The 20,902-nt window shown below is 40.7% G+C and overlaps 1 protein-coding gene across 4 annotated transcripts in view; it reads left to right on the plus strand.

Annotated features, from left to right (window-relative positions):
• Nucleotides 1-20,902, plus strand: part of TLE1 (TLE family member 1, transcriptional corepressor) — a 110,370-nt gene that overhangs the window by 24,577 nt on the left and 64,891 nt on the right. For 2 of the 4 annotated variants that reach the window (XM_054031628.1, XM_054031631.1), the window contains exon 7: nt 19,967-20,171. In XM_054031628.1, coding sequence (XP_053887603.1) covers nt 19,967-20,171 — 205 coding nt within the window. The remainder of the gene's footprint in view (nt 1-19,966; nt 20,172-20,902) is intronic. The other 2 variants (XM_054031630.1, XM_054031632.1) reach the window with 1 other exon arrangement.

The raw sequence follows: 20,902 nt of genomic DNA on the forward strand, positions 1-20,902 counted from the left end.
ATGACTTTTATAGGCAGGGGTTTTTTGGAGGTAGGGAAAGGTATGTTAATCTTATGAATAGAAATCTCAGAGTTTTTTAATTTTAAACTACCAATGATCCTTCAGTAGAAGCATTTCCATTTGTTTTATGAAAGAGTACTCAGCAATGCTGTCGTAGTTCAGATGTTGTGAATGAGGGAATAAACACGTAGTTAGCACAAATGTATTTTAATTTTCAACGTAGATCTATGTATTATGCATACCAGAAATCAGATGTATGTCAAAGTGATCTTTTACAGTTTTAGGTGATCAATAATTATCCTATGCGGCACAATAAGTTTCATGCTCTGACATATGCTTGATTTTGTTTGAAAGGAATTGTGTGCATCCTGGAAAATCAGAGTAGCATAAAATTGGGTTGACAATTCAGTGGACCTTTGCTCCCCTTCATTGAACATGCAGTGTGTCAACCTGTCTCCCCAGAGGGGAGGAGGCATCAGGAGGCTGGCTATTCCTACAATCAGCAGCTGCGCTGAAAGTAAACACAGCCCAGTTTGATAGCAGCTGTCAGTATTGTTCAGGGACCCGACTTAGTGTAAAGAACAATAGAGGGGCCATACTCTTAAACTGCAGTGTCTTTCAGGCTAAGAAAAGAAATAGTAATTTAACGGTTTAGACATCTATTATGAGTGTGAAAGATCATGAAAGACTTCTTTAAAATGCAAATAGGCTGAAGCATTCTCCAACAGTATAAGGTACAATCAAGTAGCCTATGGCAGCGTAGTGCTAAAGATATTTCTGTACAATAAATGTTGGGGATGGGAAGAAAGTTAAGCATTTTCTCAGCAGATGTTCAGTTAGGTGTTCTCCCTGACTTGGTAAAATCTGCATTCTTGGCATTTCTGTCTGAGCACTGATTTTCTTTCCTTCTTTAAAAAAAGGATTGTGATTCCCTGACATGGTATAATGATTCAAAATAACTGTTTCCAAATTCAGTCTTGCCTCATTAATTTAGTTATTAAAGAGTTTGTGTTTCCATTGGGTGCACATATTGGGTTGGGGGAGGAGAGGAAGCAAAACCAAACCTTGTAATTTAGTGGACACTTAAAAAAAAATTAGATCTTTGTCACTTGGGGGTGTAAAAATCCACACGGTTGAGCAACATGGTTAAACCGACTTAAGTCCCTTTGTAGGCAGCACTTGGTCAACAGAAGAATTCTTTCATTAACCTAGATATCACCTCTCAGGGAGAATCCCTCCCATCAGCCCAGGTAGTGTCTACAGTTGAAGCACTACAGCATCACAGTTGTGACACTGTAGTATTTTAAGTGTAGAGAAGCCTTAAGACTTGTTTCTTGATAGGCCACTTTTAAAATACAAACACACTACTACTTTAGTTACTTGAGAAAATTGAATTTAGAGCAGGACTGCAAGATATTGTGGGGGGAGGAGGGGAATTATCTATCTAATGTAAAGGCAATTTTTAGTCAGTGTATATAAAGAAAGTATATTTAGATTGGAGGAATAATGAGTTGCATTCAGAAACTTCAATGAGTAAAAAAAAAATTCAGGTAGTGTTAACTTCTTTAATTAGATGTTGGAAGATCAATTGTGAGATGCGTGTTCATGAACACGCTCATTCACAGCCCCTTACTAACGGTTACTGAAATGTGTTATTGGGATTGTCTAATTACTTATGTCAAGCCGCTACATGTTAGTTTGGCTGAGCTAAGTATTTTACTTTTCAGCCATTGTACCTGTCTGTACATGTTCAGAAATTGTACATGTCTGTTGTTTTTTGAATTACACCAGTCAGTGTTCATTGTATTACTATTTTTCACTAAAGTTGATTGAGTGAAGTAGTAGATTTGCTAGATAATTAAATGAAAAGTTTTGATTGTAAAGGATAGGTGCACCTGTTAACTCCTTGGCACCACTGATTTCAGAGCTTTGCCTGAAGTCTGTTTGGGGGCTGGGGAGAATCCAGATCATGGCATGAAAGGATTAAGTGGATTATCATGGTAGAACTTGAAGGGATTTTTTTTTAGATATGATTAAGCAGCAAGCTGGAAAATCAAAGATGCCTATCAGCTCACACCAGGAGGAGCTAAGGGACAGTTATAATTAGTCTATCCCACTGTCAGCAATAACGTAATTTTGCAAGATTTATATATGGGCAACATTAATAAAATCCAGTCATTTATATAAAGTGTACATTCTTAATTTAGAACTACAGATCTGTAAATTGGAAAGGTATTTTAGTATAGAGAATATAGCATACAGACGTGAATACTTAGTTTGACATTAGTTGCTAATGGTTCTGTGAAATGTATCTTTTTGGATTGACAGTACTTTTCAAGACAGATTGAGTTGTAGACCTTCAAAAGAGCTCTCCACTGTTGCATGAGGTGATTGGCTAAAGGATTAGCAAACTGCTGAATTATTTTTCTCTCCTTGGCTGTGGTTGCCAGCTATCTCTGGGATGGTAGTGTGTGAAGCTTAAGAGGATGAGGTTAACCTCTTGAGGGTTTATTCTTATGAGTGTGTAGTTAATCCTTGGAAAGCCTATAAATAACTAGGCTGTATGTTTTGTTATAAAATAGAAATACAGACTAGAACAGAAATGAATGCAAAATTCGGTGCAAGGGAAGAGCTAAGCAGCTGTAGCATTACTTTAGATCCTTCTCAGCAGTGATCTGTATTTTGTGCCAAGTGATATTTGGGGGGCGGCGGTTTAAGAGCAATAACTTAATAGTTTTCTGTAAAAAGAAAGCTGAGTGCAAGATACTTATGCATCTTTTTGGTACACTTCATAGTGTACTAGCCTATAAGAAGCAAGCTAAAACCTTGCTGTTCAGATATTTATAGTTTTTAAGTACGTACAAAAGTGCATACACAAACTTGATGTTTTGCCTTAAATTACGTGGGATTTCTTACTGTGTATTTGCATTAGATACAAACCAAGTAATCGGTTTCCTTTTAGTTATCACAGCTGAGGCAAGATTCATCATTTCGACATTTTCTTACCTGATTTTTCTGCCCCCTCTCCTCCCCCCCACTGAAATTGTGAGCACCCATTTCTGGAAAATCATGCCACAAAGCTAATTGCGGTTCTCAAAATACACGTTCTTGCAAGATGGCAACAATTATGTATACTCTCTGTGCTACAGCCCAAGCAATGAGCAACATAAATGCAACACTTTCAAATAATATTTAAAGGTGACTTTTAATAATTGTATATGTGGTTTTTACGTATAAAGACCTGAAAGGGGGCTTAAATATGCCTGTGTGTATTTGGAAATCATGATTTTGCTGAAGGTTCTGAGAGATGTGTATGGTGCTTCTATGCAAGAGGTGACAGCATGGTCAGTATCCGAAACATTAGTCAGTGAAATTGAACAGTGTGTTTGGTTTTAAACAGACTAAAAATCCCTTCCCCTCTCCATTGCACAACTTTTATTTTGTCTTTTGTCTTGTCACCACTTCACTAGTTCTCTGTTGATCAGTCTTCCTCCTAGATAAGACTTTTATAAAGCAAGTAGGTATAGGGAGAATACTTTCAGTCCCTCTACACCGATCTAAAAAAAGCAAAAATGGGTAAAATACTCATCACCTTTAGACTGGTGTGTAATTGAGCTAATCATCTCTGCATCTCAAAACAGTATTGACATGCTTGCATTGGTTATATTTTAGAGGTGTAATGACTGAACCTGCAAATAAATGGAGATGGGCAGAATTACAAGGATTATGTGGTTGACTCAACAAAAATTTATTCTTTGCTTTTAGTTGCAGAAGTTTGAGAGCAGAACACATGTGCTGACAGATTTATTCTAGTAATATTCATTAGACCTGTCAATTTCCAGAGCAAATTGCACATATTTGTCTAAAATAGAAAAACATGCTTTAAGTGTTTTAAAGGCTGTTCCTGTATCCCCAAAACCACTCCCAAAGTGGATTAGGTAACTGGTTTCAGATGCCCAGCCTGTAGGTTCAGTCCAGATGTAACAATCTAGTTCCATGATGGAGTAAGATACTACAGAATATACCCGCTTGATTAGTTTCTAGACCTTTATGGTTAGGAACGCTCTTTGAATGTCAACCAGTGTAGTATTGTCTTCAATGTTTGGGGACACCCTTAGCAAATAAGAGAGAAATGTTTTCCCAACTAGAGCCTGCACTCCGCCGTGTGTATTTCCCTTTAAGGTACTTCACCCTCTCCCCTTTGTACTGTTCTCCTTGGTCCAATAGTCCAGGCTCTATCCTTCCTGGTTTTTTTTTTTTGTTTTGTTTTTTGTTCCACCAATGCTGACCTCAGCCCCATTCTTCCTGCCACTTGAAAAAAAAAAATAATAATAAAAAAAATCTCTTGTGTGTTCCAACTTCCTTCATTTTATTTCCCTTTCTTTTCTACTATTGTAAGGTCTTTGAGCCAAAGACCACGTGTTATTTGTGCAAGTGTCTGTCACACCTGTAGTGCTATATAACTATATATACTATAAGTATTAAACATTTAATTAAAATAATTACTCAATGAAAGCTTAACTGCTGATCATATTCAGCAGGAAAACCCATCCAGTGTGCTTATTCAGAGTTGGATGAGTGACAAATACAGAGGGTGGGGCCGTTCAGCCCCACTGTTTCAAAAAGTGCACTGTTCTACTCTGCACCGTGGAGCCCTACAGTAAAATCTTTCATCTTCCTGACATTGGGCCTGGGCTTGTCCTTTGAGAGCCAGAAGGGAGGGAGGAGAGAACCTAGGTGTTGCTGGATTTCTAGGCATTCTTCCCAGAGGTTTAGAAAGAGGAAGAGCTGCTGTACCTTCTCCTACTGACTGCTCAGGAAAGAGAGAAAAAGCAGTACAGTATTCCCAAGTTTCACCTCACTTAAACTACTTGCAAAATCGGACATAAAAATACAGAAGTGTCACAGCACACTATTACTGAAAAATTGCTGACTTTCTCATTTTTTACCATAGAATTATAAAATATATAATTCCCAGTTTGAGAAACACTCCTATAGTGTATAGAGCAGTTAAACAAGTCATTGTCCGTATGAAATTTTAGTTTGTACTGACTTCGCTAGTGCTTTTCATGTAGCCTGTTGTAAAATTAGGCAAATATATAGATGAGTTGCTGTACACACTGAAGAGCTCTGCAAACCCCCAGAGGTATGTGTACCCCTGGTTGAGAACCACGTCCTTAAAGTAAAATGAAGAGTGTATTAAAATAAAATAAGGGGTTACAATAGTGTAATGCTAGTCTGTGCATGAAAAGAATAAGATCTAGAGATACCATAAGAGGGAGATACCAAAGCATTCAGGAGCAAGCAGAGCAGTCCATCTGATAAGAAGCCTAGGGAGGAAGCAGCAAATCATCTGCTCCCACCGGATGAGTCTTCATTAGACTTTATTTATTTATTTTTAAACCTGGATTTAACTGAGGTATTTGTTTGTAGAAGCTGGTGTGGACACCCCTACATGTTTGTTCTTTACCCAAGGGCGTTCATCCATGGGAACTGAAGGGAAGAACAAATGTTTGCCTCCTGGAACAAATGTGTGGGGAGTGTTCATACTAACCTTTGCCAGTTAATGTGAGATTAATGAACAAATTTGTAGACAATTGACTCAAGTTAAAGTCTACTGAAGATGACCAGAAGCATCTTTCTTGCGGCTTATGTTTTCATTGCCAAAACTGTGTGTTTTACACAGAGTGGTACCTTTGGTGTAAAATTCTAGTTAAGACCAGGCACAGGCAGACTTTACCTCAGTGTAGCTAGTCGAGGTCAACCTTGTATCCGGTCCACTCACCTTCACTAGGGACTTTTTACAACAAACACACACACCCCAGTGAACACACAGCCTCTTTGGGGCCTTGATGTAGGGGTAAGAGTGGGAATAGTTTGAGATTCTCTTGAAATGTGGGGTGGGGAAGATTGCAAAGAAGATACTGGAAGAAATCGTGAACATAAGGAAAGATACGATTGACAAAGGAGGATGGAAAAGGAAGAGAAATGGCAGTAGTTCTGAATCTTCTGCTTCTTGGCCTCTCATGGAGTAGTAAAGATTGCTATCACGTAGATGTTCTGTTGAGGGTCTCGTGTCCCTAACTTTGTAGATCAAGGCAGTGTGTGTGTGAGATGCAGGGGTCTTAATTCATTAATGTATGTATATATACTTCTGCAGAGTGAGTTTGACACCCTTGTTTCACCCTGAGTTGAACTAGTTTTAGAATTGGAATTAATTTGGAGGGGTGAGCTGGGAGGGAGTTGCTTTTAGCTAGTGGTTCATTTTCCTATTTAACCTCCCCCATCCCAGACAAACAAGTTTGAGATAATTTAAGGACACTAACAAAGTGGTGGTTTTTGAGATGAGCAGTTGAGTATTAGTTTAAAATATGGGTTGACTGAAGAACAAGGCAGGAGCTCTGAAACATTAGCTGATTTCATAGGGAAAATGTGAAGAACAGTCGTAAGCCATTCTGCTAAGCTCTACCCTGATATAACGCGACCTGATATAACACTAATTCGGATATAATGCGTTAAAGCAGTGCTCCGGGGAGGGCGGGGCTGTGCACTCCGATGGATCAAAGCAAATTCGATATAACACGGTAAGATTTTTTTTGGCTCCCGAGGACCGCATTATATCGGGGTAGAGGTGTATAAGGTTAGCCTCCATACGAAAGGCGTTTGCTTTAAAACAAGGTAAACTTACTAATAATTTTCGGTTTTGTAATTTGACATCATTGTTTTAACATCAGTCATCTCCACAAAAACAAATGGTGCCAAACAGGATTATGATTTTGTGAGAAGGCAAAATAAGTGGCAAGAGCAATAAAGATCCTGTTTTCATGCATTTGTCTATAAGAAAGCAGGAAAGAGAAATAAGATTTTACCCCTGAGATATTTTAGGCTTTTAAATAATAGCTAAGTCCCATTATCACTCATGAGCTATATGTATGAAATTTGTAGGTTTAGATAGTTTTGCCAATACTACCCCTCTGTAGACTTAAATCTCTTAGCAGGGTCACATTTATAAACTACACAAAATAGAACAGGTTTGCTGAAGACACTATTCCCTTGTTTTGAAGAGACATTCTTTTCCCCCACACAGGGCACTATAACTTGTTCACATAATGGAGATCTTTCAAATAACTTGTGCAGAGCTACAAAGATTTCATTCTCAGCTATCTAGCTGTAGATGTAGCAATGGGCACTTTCCTGTTTGTTTTTCCTGTGGCATACTATAGCTTCAAATCCCAACAAATAAAATCTGAGCCTAGAAAGAAAGAGGAAGTAAAGGAACTGAAATAAGTACAGAGAGTTCAAAACGGTGGATTGAGTTAAATCAAAGTTATTTTAAGTCACTAATTTTTAATCATGATTTAAATCCGCAAACAAGAAAACTTGATTTAAATAATTTTAATTAAAAAGCACAAATGCAAAAGAGTGTTTTATAAACAAAGGTTGATTTGCATTGGTTCGTGATCATTAAAATACATTGATCTGCTATTAGATAACAGCCTTTACACTAAATTTATGCAGTTGTACAGCTTAACTTGCATTTATTTAGATTCTTAATGTTTACATTTTTTTGTTATAGTAAAAAGGGTGAATAATGCATGTCTTATTCACTGGATGAATTTTTATTTGTGATTTGTCAGTCTCTTCAGATGGGAATGCAATTAAATGAACAAAACTAGCATTTCAAATTTTATTAAATAAAGCTACCTTAAAAGTGCCTTGATTTTTTTTGTTTTGTTTTCAAAACATGTCTTGCATTTAAAACTAATGGATTTATTTAAAAAAGGAAATATTATCTGTAGTTAATTAATTGAACTGGTTTTCTGGTCCCTGTGTCCTTCAGGATTTTAAAAGTAGTAGATCTCACCCTCACACTTAGTTTTTATTTATAGATTGAAAGAGGACACCAAGATTTTCCACTTCTTCAACTTCCAGTTGCTTTCTTAACTTTGAATGAACTAGTCATTGAACTGAGCTAGTTGAATAAACTGAAATTAAGAAAATATTCTCTCTCCGTTTTCAGGAAAGGCTACTGCTGTCAAAAACAGGTTTTGTACATCAGTGAACTCTTTAGTTCCAGGTGCTTAACCACTGACTTCCACCAGTTCAGTGGTTTGACTTCCTTTAAAACTTAGCAGCAAACATGTACTGCTTAATATTATTTTTGTATTTAAATTAAAATGATTTTAATAAGGTTGGACCTTAACGTAAGTTGTCAATTTCAAAGCTAGTTGAAAAAAGATCTTAAAAAAACAACAAAAAATATTTAAAAAATCAGGTTTAAGTAAGATTGAGGGGAGGGAGGAAGTATTTTTAATCCATCCTAGTTCTAGAGGAATTAGATGAAAATTAAGCAATGAAGGTAGCAGCTAACTTTTTTCACTTTTAATAAATGAACTCCGATAGGGAGAAACTAACCAACAATTGGGCGATGATATTATTGAACATAGAAATACAACTAATTTGACAGCTTCATGGACAAACACCCCAGCCTCATGGATACCGTGGTTAGATAGTTCAAAAAAAGAACACATCACAATGATTGGGAAAACGTACTCTTCTCTGCTGACTGTCTCTCATTGGAATAACCCAGAATGGAAGCGTATGGTGTCCAAAAGATAAATTTGAGGGACATTCAGCATCTGCTGTCATTGGAAAGCCTGGGATAATTGTCCTTAATGTGGGCCTTTTTACACACTTATACTAGTATTGGGCCTTGTTTTGGGATACAATGTACTTGACAAAGTTCTTTATGCTAATCAAGACTGTACTCCAGGACACACTTTCCCCCAGACTACCTTAAGCACTCTAGGTCTCTAGCTGAAACATTTTTCTTTTAAGTGTGGCTGTGGAAGTACAGATAAGGGACAATAGTGCTTAGGCCTGCTGTATCTTATGAGGTAGCTACAACTTTCCTGGCTGCTAATATGCTTTTCAGTGAGCAACTAGGTGGTTTGAGCATTGGCCTGCTAAACCCAAGGTTGTGAGTTCAATCTTTGAGGGGACCATTTAGGGAACTGGGGATTGAGTTGGGGATTGGTCCTGCTTTGAGCAGGGGGGTTGGACTAGATGACCTCCTGAGGCCCCTTCCAACCCAATCATATTCTATGATTCTAAGAGTTCGATTTCTTTTGGACTGTGCTTCCTAAAGGGTAAGTGGCTGTATACAGCTCCAGCTGGAGACCCAAAGTGGCCTTCAAGAATAGCCCCAAAATCAGTGGGTTTAACCTTGAGGCGACAGAGGTGTATGTTATGTGACTAGCTATGTATCCTTGAAGAGTGGTGACCATTTTTGAGCTAGCTGGAGCTGAAAAGGGGTTCCTAGCCACTGCTGCTTTTATTACCATTCAGGTATATTGAGGAGTCCAAGAAAACCCTGAGATTGCCTTATCTATCATGAGTTTCCAAAGCTGTGGGTTTTTTTAAAATTAGGTGCTTACATTTAAACAAGGCAACACTAGCGCACATGGGGATGAAGAGGCAGTGAGGCTGAGTGTAGCAATACATGTTTGCCTTCTGTCCTTCTGCCCCCTCAGAAAGCCGGACAGACTTTCTGTTTTGGCTGAATTTGGAAAATCTTTCTAGCAAGAACAGTATTTCAAGGCTTTAAACAGTGTCTGTGCTTACCCAAGCATGCTTCAGGAAATCTCCCACCTTTTCAGTACCACTGGGACAGCTCCAATGGTAGTAACAATGGAAATAGCGCTAATGCGGGAAGGGCATAAGTGCCTTTACCACTGTGTTGTATGGACATGATTAGAGCTAGTGGCTGTGACATGGTGGTAGAAATATTAGTCTTTTCTGTGTTAGTACTAGAATCCTACCACCATCAATGGAGCTGCCCTAGTAGTAGTGCAGAGTCAGAGACTTCCTGAAAAATGATTACATAGACAAGCAAGTAATCACAGGTGTTAGAACACTTTCAGAACCGCTTTCATCATTCTCCATAGGTAGCAGAATCCTGGAGGGCCAAAAGTCCTTTGGACTCCATGCTCACTAGGATTGATGTAAAGATGGAAGTGGGAAATGGGACTATAAAGGCGGGGGTGTTTTCACTCAGCTATCTATCTCAGTGCAGCTTTGAAGTATGGGAATGCACTTCTTCCTTCCCTTTTAATTTCGGCACCAATTGCTAACAGGAGAGTGTGCAGAAAAGTCCACCCTTCTTAGTTATGACCCTGTTCATTCTGGGGCCAGTTCAGTATGTGAGATGCAATGACAGCCTTTTTTCGTAGCCTTTTGTATGGTAAGAGACATTAATGGCTGCTGGAAGAAACATATGTCTGAGACAGAATACACATTGCAAAATGTAAACTGTCCTTATGACCTGAGAGAGGTTGAGTTACAGGAATTAGGGTGGGAATTGGGGTAAATTTAGATAAAACTTGTATAACCACTCAAACTAAGCTAGGTTTGTTCACTAGGAAAGTGTCATTACTTCCTCCAAATTCAGTGTAGGTGTGCCTGTTTTAATTTGCAATTTACAAATGTATTTACAAACAGTATGACTTTCTGCTCAGAGTGCATGTTGCACATCTTTGACCTTGCATTCTCTAATGGAAACATGCAGCAGCATGTACATAAAACACAAAAACCAAACACAGCATTACAATACAGATGCATTTCCTCCCCTAGGGAAACGATGTGAGAATGAATACCATGTAACAGATATTAGTTACATCACTTAATACGACACTGGAAAGTGGTCAGACACTATACTGATGAGGACAGTATAAGAACTTGCATAGAATAAATATTTCATATGCTCATATACGTTCTTCATAGTTGTGCGTCCCCGTCCCCCGATTTGATTAGATGTACTTATTATTGGGAGAAACCACCTGGATCTAATATTTTTTGCTCATAGTCCAGATTTCTAGGGTTGCAGTAGAGATGGCATAGAACTTCAACTAGCACAAAAGAAGGTGGCAGAAAGACTTGTGGCTGTGTAGGAGGGAGCTTTAGTTTTTGAGGTTAAATCTGGCAATAGCACTAATTATCTCTCTTCTACTCATCTTGAGTTTCACCAGGGTAGTCTGAGGTTACCACTCTGTACATAATAGGCATTGAGAATATGGGTCAGGCTTCTACTTGGGTGGTGAAACTGTCTGCACTAGCTTTGCTGTTTGGTAGCTGTTGATCTGTGGCTTGGGAGATAGCCCTGCAAATTCTACTTGCACCAGGGCCTGACTGCAGGAGGACAAATTCCAGTTTAAAAGTCTGCATCTACCCCATGTCCAGACTGAGCATACTTCACCTTTTGTGAGTCTGTAACCTGGTCTCCGCCCAGTCAGGTAACCTCTGTGCCTGTTCATTTCTAAGTCCCTGGCTGCTGGTTTTTCCCCTCCACACCCTGACTCTAGACTGCTGATCAAAGCAGGGACACAGAAGCTACATCTCCCCTTAATGAGACTAGCAGGATCTGTAGTATAGGACATTTTTAGTGGTGGGCTGTGGATCACCCTATAGGAAGAGCAGAGTATGTACTACCTATAACCATTTTCAGAGCTTGGTGCAAAATGCATGTTTTTGAAAAGCTTACTTGCAATCCTAGGAACTACGAGGAGTGTGTAAAGGTATAGTAGTGGCATGTATACTCTACTGTCTCTATATAATGTGTGCATATGCGACAAGGTGGAGCTCTCCCGAGATGGTAGTGTCCCGTCCCCCCCCACTTGCTCTACCTCAGCTCCTTGATGCAGCATAGATAAGGAATGTATACAGCATTAGTCACCTTAATATCTAGGCACTACACTTGATAAATAAGGGGCACAAGACATAGATCTTCTAGGGCTCAGCCATTTGCCTAGAAACTAAATATGCTTCAGTTACAAGTGACTGAGCCCCAGAAGGTGAAAGCAGCGACTGCTCTTTCTGCATCTCGTGCCCTTTATTTTTTTATTTTTTTTTTTTTTGGTCCAATGGCAAGATATTAAGGTGATTGATGATTTGTACATACCTTATATCAAATTGCATAGAGGAGCTGAGGAAGAACAAGTGAGGAGAGACTACTGCTGGGGAGATCTCCACCTTGTTATGTATGCACAAGTGAAGAGAGACTACCGGTTTGGGAGCTCTTCTGCAAGTACTGCAGTACTAAAGGAGGGGTGGAACTTCTGCTTCTGCCTCTGCTTGGCAGGGAGGCAGAACAAAGAACTTTACTAGCAAATGGCATGGAATACCTCAATTTTTTTACATTGTCAGGAACTGGGAAAAGAGGGGAGTGATGGAAGAAGCTAGGAGGTGGGTGTAGGGGGGAGAGTGTTGTAGAGGAATGTGGGATCTGGGCAGGAAGAGGATGACTGATCGCTTAGGACTTGTCTAAGTGAACAGCAAGATGGGGCGTAAATCTGCCCCCACTAGTGTGCTGTGCAGTAAGGGCTAGTCTACACTGGCAATGCCAAAGCGCTGCTGGGGCAGTGCTGCCACAGCAGCACTTTAACATGCCTTGTATGCTCGTGGCACAGTTATAAAAAAACAAAAAAACCACCCACCTCAATGAGGGGTGTAGCTCCCAGCGCTGGGGCACTGTTTACACTGGCGCTTTACAGTGCTGCAACTTGCTGCGCTCAGGGGGGTGTTTTCACACCTTAGAGCAAGAAAGTTTCAGCTCTGTTAATTGCCAGTGTAGACAAGCCCTAAGTGTTCGCTTAGACAAGTCCTTAGAAACCTAATGTAATAACTGTGTAGAGAGGAGAATGGGATCCTGGCAAAGATTGCTCGCCTTGGGAGCCCTGGATTAAATTCCCTACTCCACTACAGGCTTCCTGTGTGACCGTGGGCAAGTTACTTTAGGACCAGATCCTCAAAGTTACTTGGCTGTTCCTCCACTCAACACCTAACCGATAGGTGCCCTATGCCCCAAGCTATGTGCCCACACTCCCTATACAGTGCATGAGGGGAGAGAGAGAGAGAGATGCCTAAGAAAGAAATCCTCAGAAGTCAGCTGATGGGAAGCCACCTAAGTTAGTCAGCAGTGAAATGCTGGGGAAGGGAGTGGGGAGAGGCTTATGTGCCTGGCTGACAGGCTGGAGATAAATGCTTCCCTGTGCTTGGGATCAGTCATGAACCCTGTCCAGCAGTTAGGTGCCTGACCCAGGTCAACTGTTTAGGTAGCCCATGAGCTAGCAGCCAAAACCATTTGCACAAAATAGACACATTTAACAGTTTTTACAATAAGAGAGTCCCCACAATAGCTAGTAGGCCAGGGATTAGGACATTCACTGCACATGTGGGAAACCAAGGCCTGATTTGGAGCAGGGACTTGAATCCTGGTTTCCCACATCCTGGGTGAGTGCCCTAATCCCCAGGAAAAAGAGGGAAGACACACATGCATATATCCTACTTTGTCCCCATGTGTCTTGTGCTGGCTGTGCTGTACTGGCCCCCTTCCGCTATCAATGGCCTGCATCTGGCCTTACTTCTGCGGGGTCTGACGGTTCCTGTCCATACTCAGGGCATGCCTACAGTACTGGGTTGTGCTAAAGAGAGAAGTGCTTCCCCTGCAAAGCTTCAGGGCCTCTGTAGCTTTGACCTGAGGTATTGCTAACAAGCTATTTGGAGCTGTGGGATTGTGTCAGGGCTTAGGTGGCTTTGCAAATGCCAACTGGTGGAAACTTTGGGGACTTAGGTGCCTACAGCATTAGGTGGCAGCTCAGTGGTGGCTTTGAAAATGTCAGTGTCTAAGGATCTTTGTCAATCTTGGCCCAGGTCTTGCCTTACCTCAGTTTCCTGTCTATAAAATAGGGGGTAACAGTACTTCCCTACCTCACAGGGTGTAGTAAGGATAAATACATTAGAGTATGAGGTACGACTGTGGTGGGAGCCAAATAAGTACGTAAGATATAGACATAGGAACTCCAGGCTAGATCAGTCTGTATGGGTAAGTACAATCATATGCTAATGGGACACATCTCTGAAGATTTATGAAGAAGTTTGACGTGCTAACCATAAGAGAAATATTAGTGGTTTGAATCATTAGAACCTCTGTGTTTAATAGATATGAATAATCTAGACTTAAAAAGCACCTTTCAAAGCAAAGGATTCTAAATCTTATTACAAACGTGGAGTCTTGCTCTGAAACCTTTAGTAATGTGGCCCAGTGAAGTTACTCTCTGGTAAATTTGGTGGAATGTGGCCCTTGATTGATTTATATATAAAATCATCTCGTCCACAGAAATGCAATTGCCTCAGAATTTGAAACGTAGCCTCTGTTTTGGTAGCGTACCATGTACTACACAGCAGTTGAAGAATGCAAGAACATTGGAAATGTAAAACTACAGGAGAATTTAAAGTATTTAGACACTTAAGAAATCACACTATATAGATCAGGGATCGGCAACCTTTGGCACACAGCTTGCTGGGGTAAGCACCCTGGCGGGGTGGGCCCGTTTGTTTATCTGCCGCATCCACAGGTTCAGTCGATCGCAGCTCCCACTGGCCATGGTTCGCCGTCCCAGGCCAATGGGGGCTGCGGGAAGCTGCGCGGGCCGAGGGAAAAGCTGGCCGCCGCTTCCCGCAGCCCCCATTGGCCTGGAACGGCGAACCGCAGCCAGTGGGAGCCACGATCGGCCGAACCTGCAGACGCGGCAGATAAACAAACGGGCCCAGCCTGCCAGGGTGCTTACCCCAGCAAGCTGCGTGCCAAAGGTTGCCGATCCCTGATATAGATGTATAAAAAGCTTACAATTTAAATAGAATAGATGAGGAGTCAAAGAAAGGAAGAAGTATCACCGTTTTGCAGATGGGGAACTAATGCACAGAGATTAAGCTTGGCCAGTATATCTCAGGAAACCCCTGACAGAGCTAGGGATTTGACCTAGATTTACTTGGTCGCCGTCCCATGCTTTAAACAAAACTATCTTTCTTAATGACTAGAGTTGAACTTTGACAACACCCTTATTCCAAACCAGAGGACCAGTGAAATATTGCCCTCTAATAGGCTAACTGAGTTTTTTAATACTTGGTCTTTTGGGCTGTTTTTGATGGTGAGGGGAAATTGGGACAGAAGTTTTGAGGAAATAAAATGCTGTTTGAATCAGCTTTCAAATGATAAACTGAATTGTTCTTTTGTCAATATTAAAAGGATTTTGGGAGGCGGGGAGAGGTGGTTGTAACAAAGCAGTTCTGGTTCAATTAGAGATTATTTTTAAATCAATACTGTGGTTAATTACCACAATACAATTGCTTGTGCATGCATCATTGCAATCTCTTCTCTCCTCCCTCTCTCTCTTCCCCTCTCCCCCCGCCCCCCGAAACCGGACACAGCTCTTGCTCTGCAAGTAATGATAGTAATTGGTGGTAAGACAGACCTGTTACTCATCCTTTTGAGCACATTTCTTATGGCAGGTGTCTAGATTTTAATTAAGTGCTAATGAGCATGCCTAGCAGACCGTGATACTCGACCGACTTTTTCAGTGTTATGGCTCACTATTGCTGAGCTCTTAAAAAGAGACAGAGAAGGCATTAGTATCTTTGAAGTGACAGGAAGGTGATTATGTGCATAATATAATTGTTGCCATCATCTAAAGCGGTGAATGCCTACTTTGTAAATATGTCCTCTGATCGTTGCTGTTATCCATTCTCCTGCTCCCTCTTTTCATTTTCCCCATTGCAGACAGCATAGACTCTCTGTTTGGAGTGGGTTTTGGGGAAGAGCACTAAGATATCTTAGGCTTTGTCTACACTGGCACTTTGTCAGCAAAATTTTTGTCCTTCAGGGGTGTTTTTAAAAAAAAAAAACAAAAAAAACACCTGAATGATGAAAGTTTTACCGATGAAAAGTGCCTGTGTGAACAGTGCTTTGTCAGCAGAAACGCTCTCTCCTGCCGACAAACAGCAGCTATACTGCGCAGCTTTTAGTGGCACGGCTGTAGCGGCACAGCTGTCTCTAAAAGATGCGTAGTGTAGCCATACCCAAGTAACTGAGTTTTTTTCTAATGGACACAGAACATGAGCTCTTTGAGGCTGGGATTGTCTTCATCTGTGTTTCACATAGCACTCTCAGTGCTATGCATGGCTGAAATATAAATAAAGTTTTTAATTGAAGCTAGATTGAAATCCGACACACTCAAGTGCAACAGCTCCAGTGGGGCAGGAGACCAAATTTAGTCCCTTATTTTATAGCAATTATCAATTTCTAATCATTCTGCAGGTAGTTATATTACGGAGAGTCCTTACAAATAAGCCAAGGTCTGTCCCTCTCCTAGTTGTTGACACAACACTGACCAAGATCAGTTCTGTAAAGGATCATGTAGGATTCTTCCGCAGTGGTACTGGAGAAAGTGTTTTCCCCATTGCTGCTGCTTTGAAGGTTTGGTGAAAGCACTTCAGAGTGTACAGCAGGTGAAATGAGTGATTGTGGTCTAAGGAGGAATACCCTACTCTTCTTGATTTTTTTCAAAATAAAATGCATGCCTGGCACCATTATGAATAGATGCAGGAACAGATGGCTGATACCAAACAAATTCAGTTTTGTTAATATTGATATACTCTGAAATGCTTTCACCAAAGCTTTACAGCTACTGAACTTAGCTAAAAGGAGAGTGCGGTATAATAGCTGCCCGGTGGGGTGGTGTGGGAGAAAGCTAGGTTTAACCCAAGCACTTTAGGTGGTGTACACTAGAGAATGCAGGTTTCTACAACAACAGACTGGAATGCTCATAACATTCCATAAACATTCCAAGTATTGCTACAGCTTCAGTAGCTCTGTGTAAGTCCAGTAACAGCTTTGTTAATGTCAGTTCTGTCTGAACTCTTGGAATACTGCTGTGGCCTGGAAGCTGCACCATTTCAGTCAAGTAGTGTTCCTGGTGTAGTTCCACAATGCTGTGCCCAGTGTTAGGTCTGATCACTCAGAGGATTGGATCAGTCTGCTTGTTAAGGTTACCCACCTACTGGCTGTGTGTGGGCTCAAGGGCAGCTGAGAAGATACTTGGCTGGTCTTGGCTCTGCTCCCTTTCCCCTCACTTGACACCCCAACCCCAGGACATTAAAGAGAGAAAGAAACAGCTACTTTAAACCACAATTTCAGTGTAACCTTCCCCTCCTCCCCCCTTCATATATACAAGCCCAAAGACTGTGGGTAGGGGCTAGTGATCCTCTGCAGTCTGTATGGATTGTGTGGAGATGTAGGAAGGCATAACTTTTCCCTTTCTACCATGTGCAATCCTTGTGCAAGATGTTCTTTTTGAAACAATAATTGGACCAAATAATGATATGAACAGGTGCAAATATGTATCTTATGCTAACATTAGATATGTAATATTCCATAGCTCTGAGAAATGTAACAGATGCTTTATATGTGAACACAAAAAAATATAAAACAAGAAAAAAGAAATGTATTAAAGTTGCAAAGTTAAGCACTCCAAAGTTACTACAGTAGTCTGTGTGACGTTAATTTGGTGTCCTTGTACATGTGTATTATGATGCAATCTTTAATTACGTGATCACATGCTGATTTTTCCACAGGCCTCTTCCCTTAGAGTACACAGAAATAATTGATCACTTAATGAGCAGCTATTCAGTATTTTGTTTTGTTGTCATTGATCATGCCCCATTTAGTGCATGCTATTCCAACTCTGCTCTGAAGACAGGATTATTAAATTTACTCTTGGGCTTTTCTGTGACGTTCATTGCCGTACTGTTCAAGTGCATCACAAACATTAAATTTATTTTCACAACATCCCAAGGAGGCTGTTTTAGGTGGGGAACTGAGGCACAGACACATTAAGGTCAAACGTGTCTACTGATTATGGGTGCCCAATTTGGGATGTATAGGATCTGAATTTTCAGAGTATTCAGCATTATATGGCACTTTATATGTTCAAAGCATAGTTCCTATTAACTTCAGTTGCAGTTGAGTCCTTTGCACTGTTGTAAATCAGACTCCATGGTCTCAAGTTAGACATATAACGAGGAATACACAATTAGTGAACACCTGTTAAGTTTGGTTTAAGTGACTTGACTAGCATCACATAAGAACTCTGTGGCAGGGGCAGGAATGGAATTTAGTTCTTCAGTGTGGCATTCACTTGCCTTAACCATGAGGCTATCCTTTGTCTTCCTGTAATCCCCTGTCTCATTCAAACTTCTGCACCAAATTAGGCAACGGTCCAGCCCTGCTTCACTGCTAGAGCAGGTCCATCCTGTGTACTGAACGAAGCATGGGTCCTCTGGGGGGAAAAAAGAGTATGTGATTAAAGACACTCTCATAATGCATACGTGCAGGGAGGGCTGAATTGAATAGGAATCCTTAATTTTGGCATTTCTAACTTTTGAGTGCTTGACTTTGCAAACGTAGTGTTGTGTTGTGTGTAGTTTCTTGGATTTTAAAAAAAGCAAACTAACCCCCCGCCTCCCCCCCCCCACCACGCAATTCCATCCTGTGATGTCATAGTGAGACGTATATGGTTCAACAACAGTTTGAAACATTTAGATCCTCTGCCACTTGAGCTTATGGAGTAACTAATAGCACTAGTAGGTTGTCATCTTCTGTGTGGCCCAGCACATTCCAGAGGGGAATGAAACGCACACTTTGTCAGTGAGATTTCACAGATGTTTGCAACTGCAGAGGAACAGGGAGATATAGGAATCTTAGGTTACATTCCAGGTACTGGAGAGAGTTGTCTGTAGTGGTCAGATATTTGTCAAGCCTGACTCCCTTCTGTTCCTCCAGCCTTTCTCAGTTCCAGTCCTGTCTCTCCCCTCCTCTCTGCCTCTCAGACTCTCTGTCCCCATGGCTTCTTGTCCCAGTCTGCTAGCCAGTACCAGTCTCCACACGCTGAGCCTAGACCCACACTCCTTGACTAGTCAGTCCTAGTTTATCCCTCTCCCAGTCCTATTTCTTTCCCTCACCCAATGGCTCCTTGTCCCATTCTGCACCCTCTGCAATGACCTCCTGCCCCATAGTCTGGTTGCTGTTTCCTCTGCACTCGGATCAAGCTACTCTCTTTTCCACACTGCCTTGGTGCTAGTACAGGGTCAACTGAGAGCACAGGAGAGACAAGTCTCCCCGGTCTTAGTTCTTGTGCCCAGGGCCACAGCTGGTCGCAACAGTCAAGAGCAGCAATTACAGGAAAATCCCTGCATCACTGGAATGGCAAGTGAAATCCTTGTGGAAATTAGCTGCCAAATTCTAACAACTGCACATTTAGAAACTTTGATGGATTTACACAGGGGCAGCAAAAGGCACATCCCTCACCCAAAGGAAACCCCCTGCCAAATTTCAAATCTCAACTTCAAAACAGGAGTTCTCAGTGAACTAATTGAAGGAATTTTTTAACTTGGGCAAAACAACGTATTTCCCCTAATCTTGTTCTTGGAAATGGCAGAACCATTTTTTGCAGAAACTTGCCCAAAAAATTTCAGCTTGAGGCATGCCCCCAGCATGGGAGATATCATCTTGAATGGTAAAAGTTTGGTAAAATTATAAGCAACTTAAAACAGAGCCTTATAATAGGAAGTGTTAGGCAACCTTAAATAAAGACAGTGGTATATACCTGATCTAGGAAGCTGCACCTGAAATCGAGAGAGGTGTCATAATCCATAAACACCACAATGCTTGTAGGGAGTGCTGTATTTGAATACATGAACTGGTTGATGCTAGCTAGGTTTTTTTAGTGTAGACACTGAAATATTTTAGGAACACAGGTTCTGTAAAAGCTCAGTTTAAGCATGAAATAATGCAGTCTTGTAGGCTGTCTTTTTGGTAGACATTTTTTCTTAAAAATGGCCCATTTCAGTGATGATGGGAGTGCTGTTGTAGACCGGACTAATGTGTTTTTAACTACTTTTGTTTAGCTTTACTCATATCAGGAGTAGGTGACACAAAGTGTGGTGGGGTGGAGAGGAAGATAGGGTAAAAATAGGATTGATTATGAATAGTTAACCAACATTTTTCTTCTCTTTTCTTCCTCAACTATGTGCTTCGCATACTTCCTCCTGTGAATAACAATACCATCCATAACAGCAGCAGCAGTTGCAGGCTCAGCATCTTTCCCATGGCCATGGACCTCCAGTGCCTCTTACACCACACCCATCAGGACTTCAGCCTCCGGGAATTCCTCCACTTGGAAGCAGTGCTGGCCTTCTTGCCCTCTCTAGTGCTTTGGGTGGGCAGTCTCACTTGGCAATAAAAGATGACAAGAAGCATCATGATGCAGAACACCACAGAGGTGAGAGGCATGGCAAGCCTGATTAGGACGTTGTCAAATTTGCACATTGCTGCAAATTGTGTGCATCTCTAAAGAAATCGAATTATATAGAATGAAAATGAGAACAAACTGTTGTAAAAAAAAAAAAAAAAAAAAAAATTTTTTAAAAGTGTGTCTGCATTTCTACCACTGAAGCAAAATTAAGCTTGGAAGTTTTCAGTATTTGAAATAGGCGATCCATTAGGTGTCTCCTGCTTTATAGATTGCAGGGCATTTTGACATCCTGAGGAATGCTTAGTGTAACACCAGTGCCTGCACAATATTGTGGATAATTGTTAAACTGCATAATTGGGTAAATTTTTTTCAAAGAAACTAATGTTGTTAAATTGGTGGGGAGAAGGGAAGAGGGGAATGAGAAGTTAAATTTTGAAGTGAATGTGTTAAATGAAAGATTTAGATAACTGTATCTGTTACTTTAGTTTCATAGGCTTAAGTTCTAGTACACATTTAAATATTGGGCAAAATTGCACTTGACTAATTTTTGAAAAAAATAATTTATTCTGTCATGAAATAAAAACTAGGCTTTGTGTATGTTTAAACTGTAAATCTATCATGTTTACAAAATACTGTAATTTTCAGGAAATCACTGTATTAGGAATGTGCAATGACTTATATAAATAAAAGCCATTTTAAAACTGTTCGGGGCTTGTGTTCTAATTTTTCCCCCCTTTTTTTATTTCTGTTCTTGCCTC

The sequence above is a fragment of the Malaclemys terrapin genome, chromosome 6 (assembly GCF_027887155.1).
Source record: "Malaclemys terrapin pileata isolate rMalTer1 chromosome 6, rMalTer1.hap1, whole genome shotgun sequence".
Classification (NCBI taxonomy): Eukaryota; Metazoa; Chordata; order Testudines; family Emydidae; genus Malaclemys; species Malaclemys terrapin.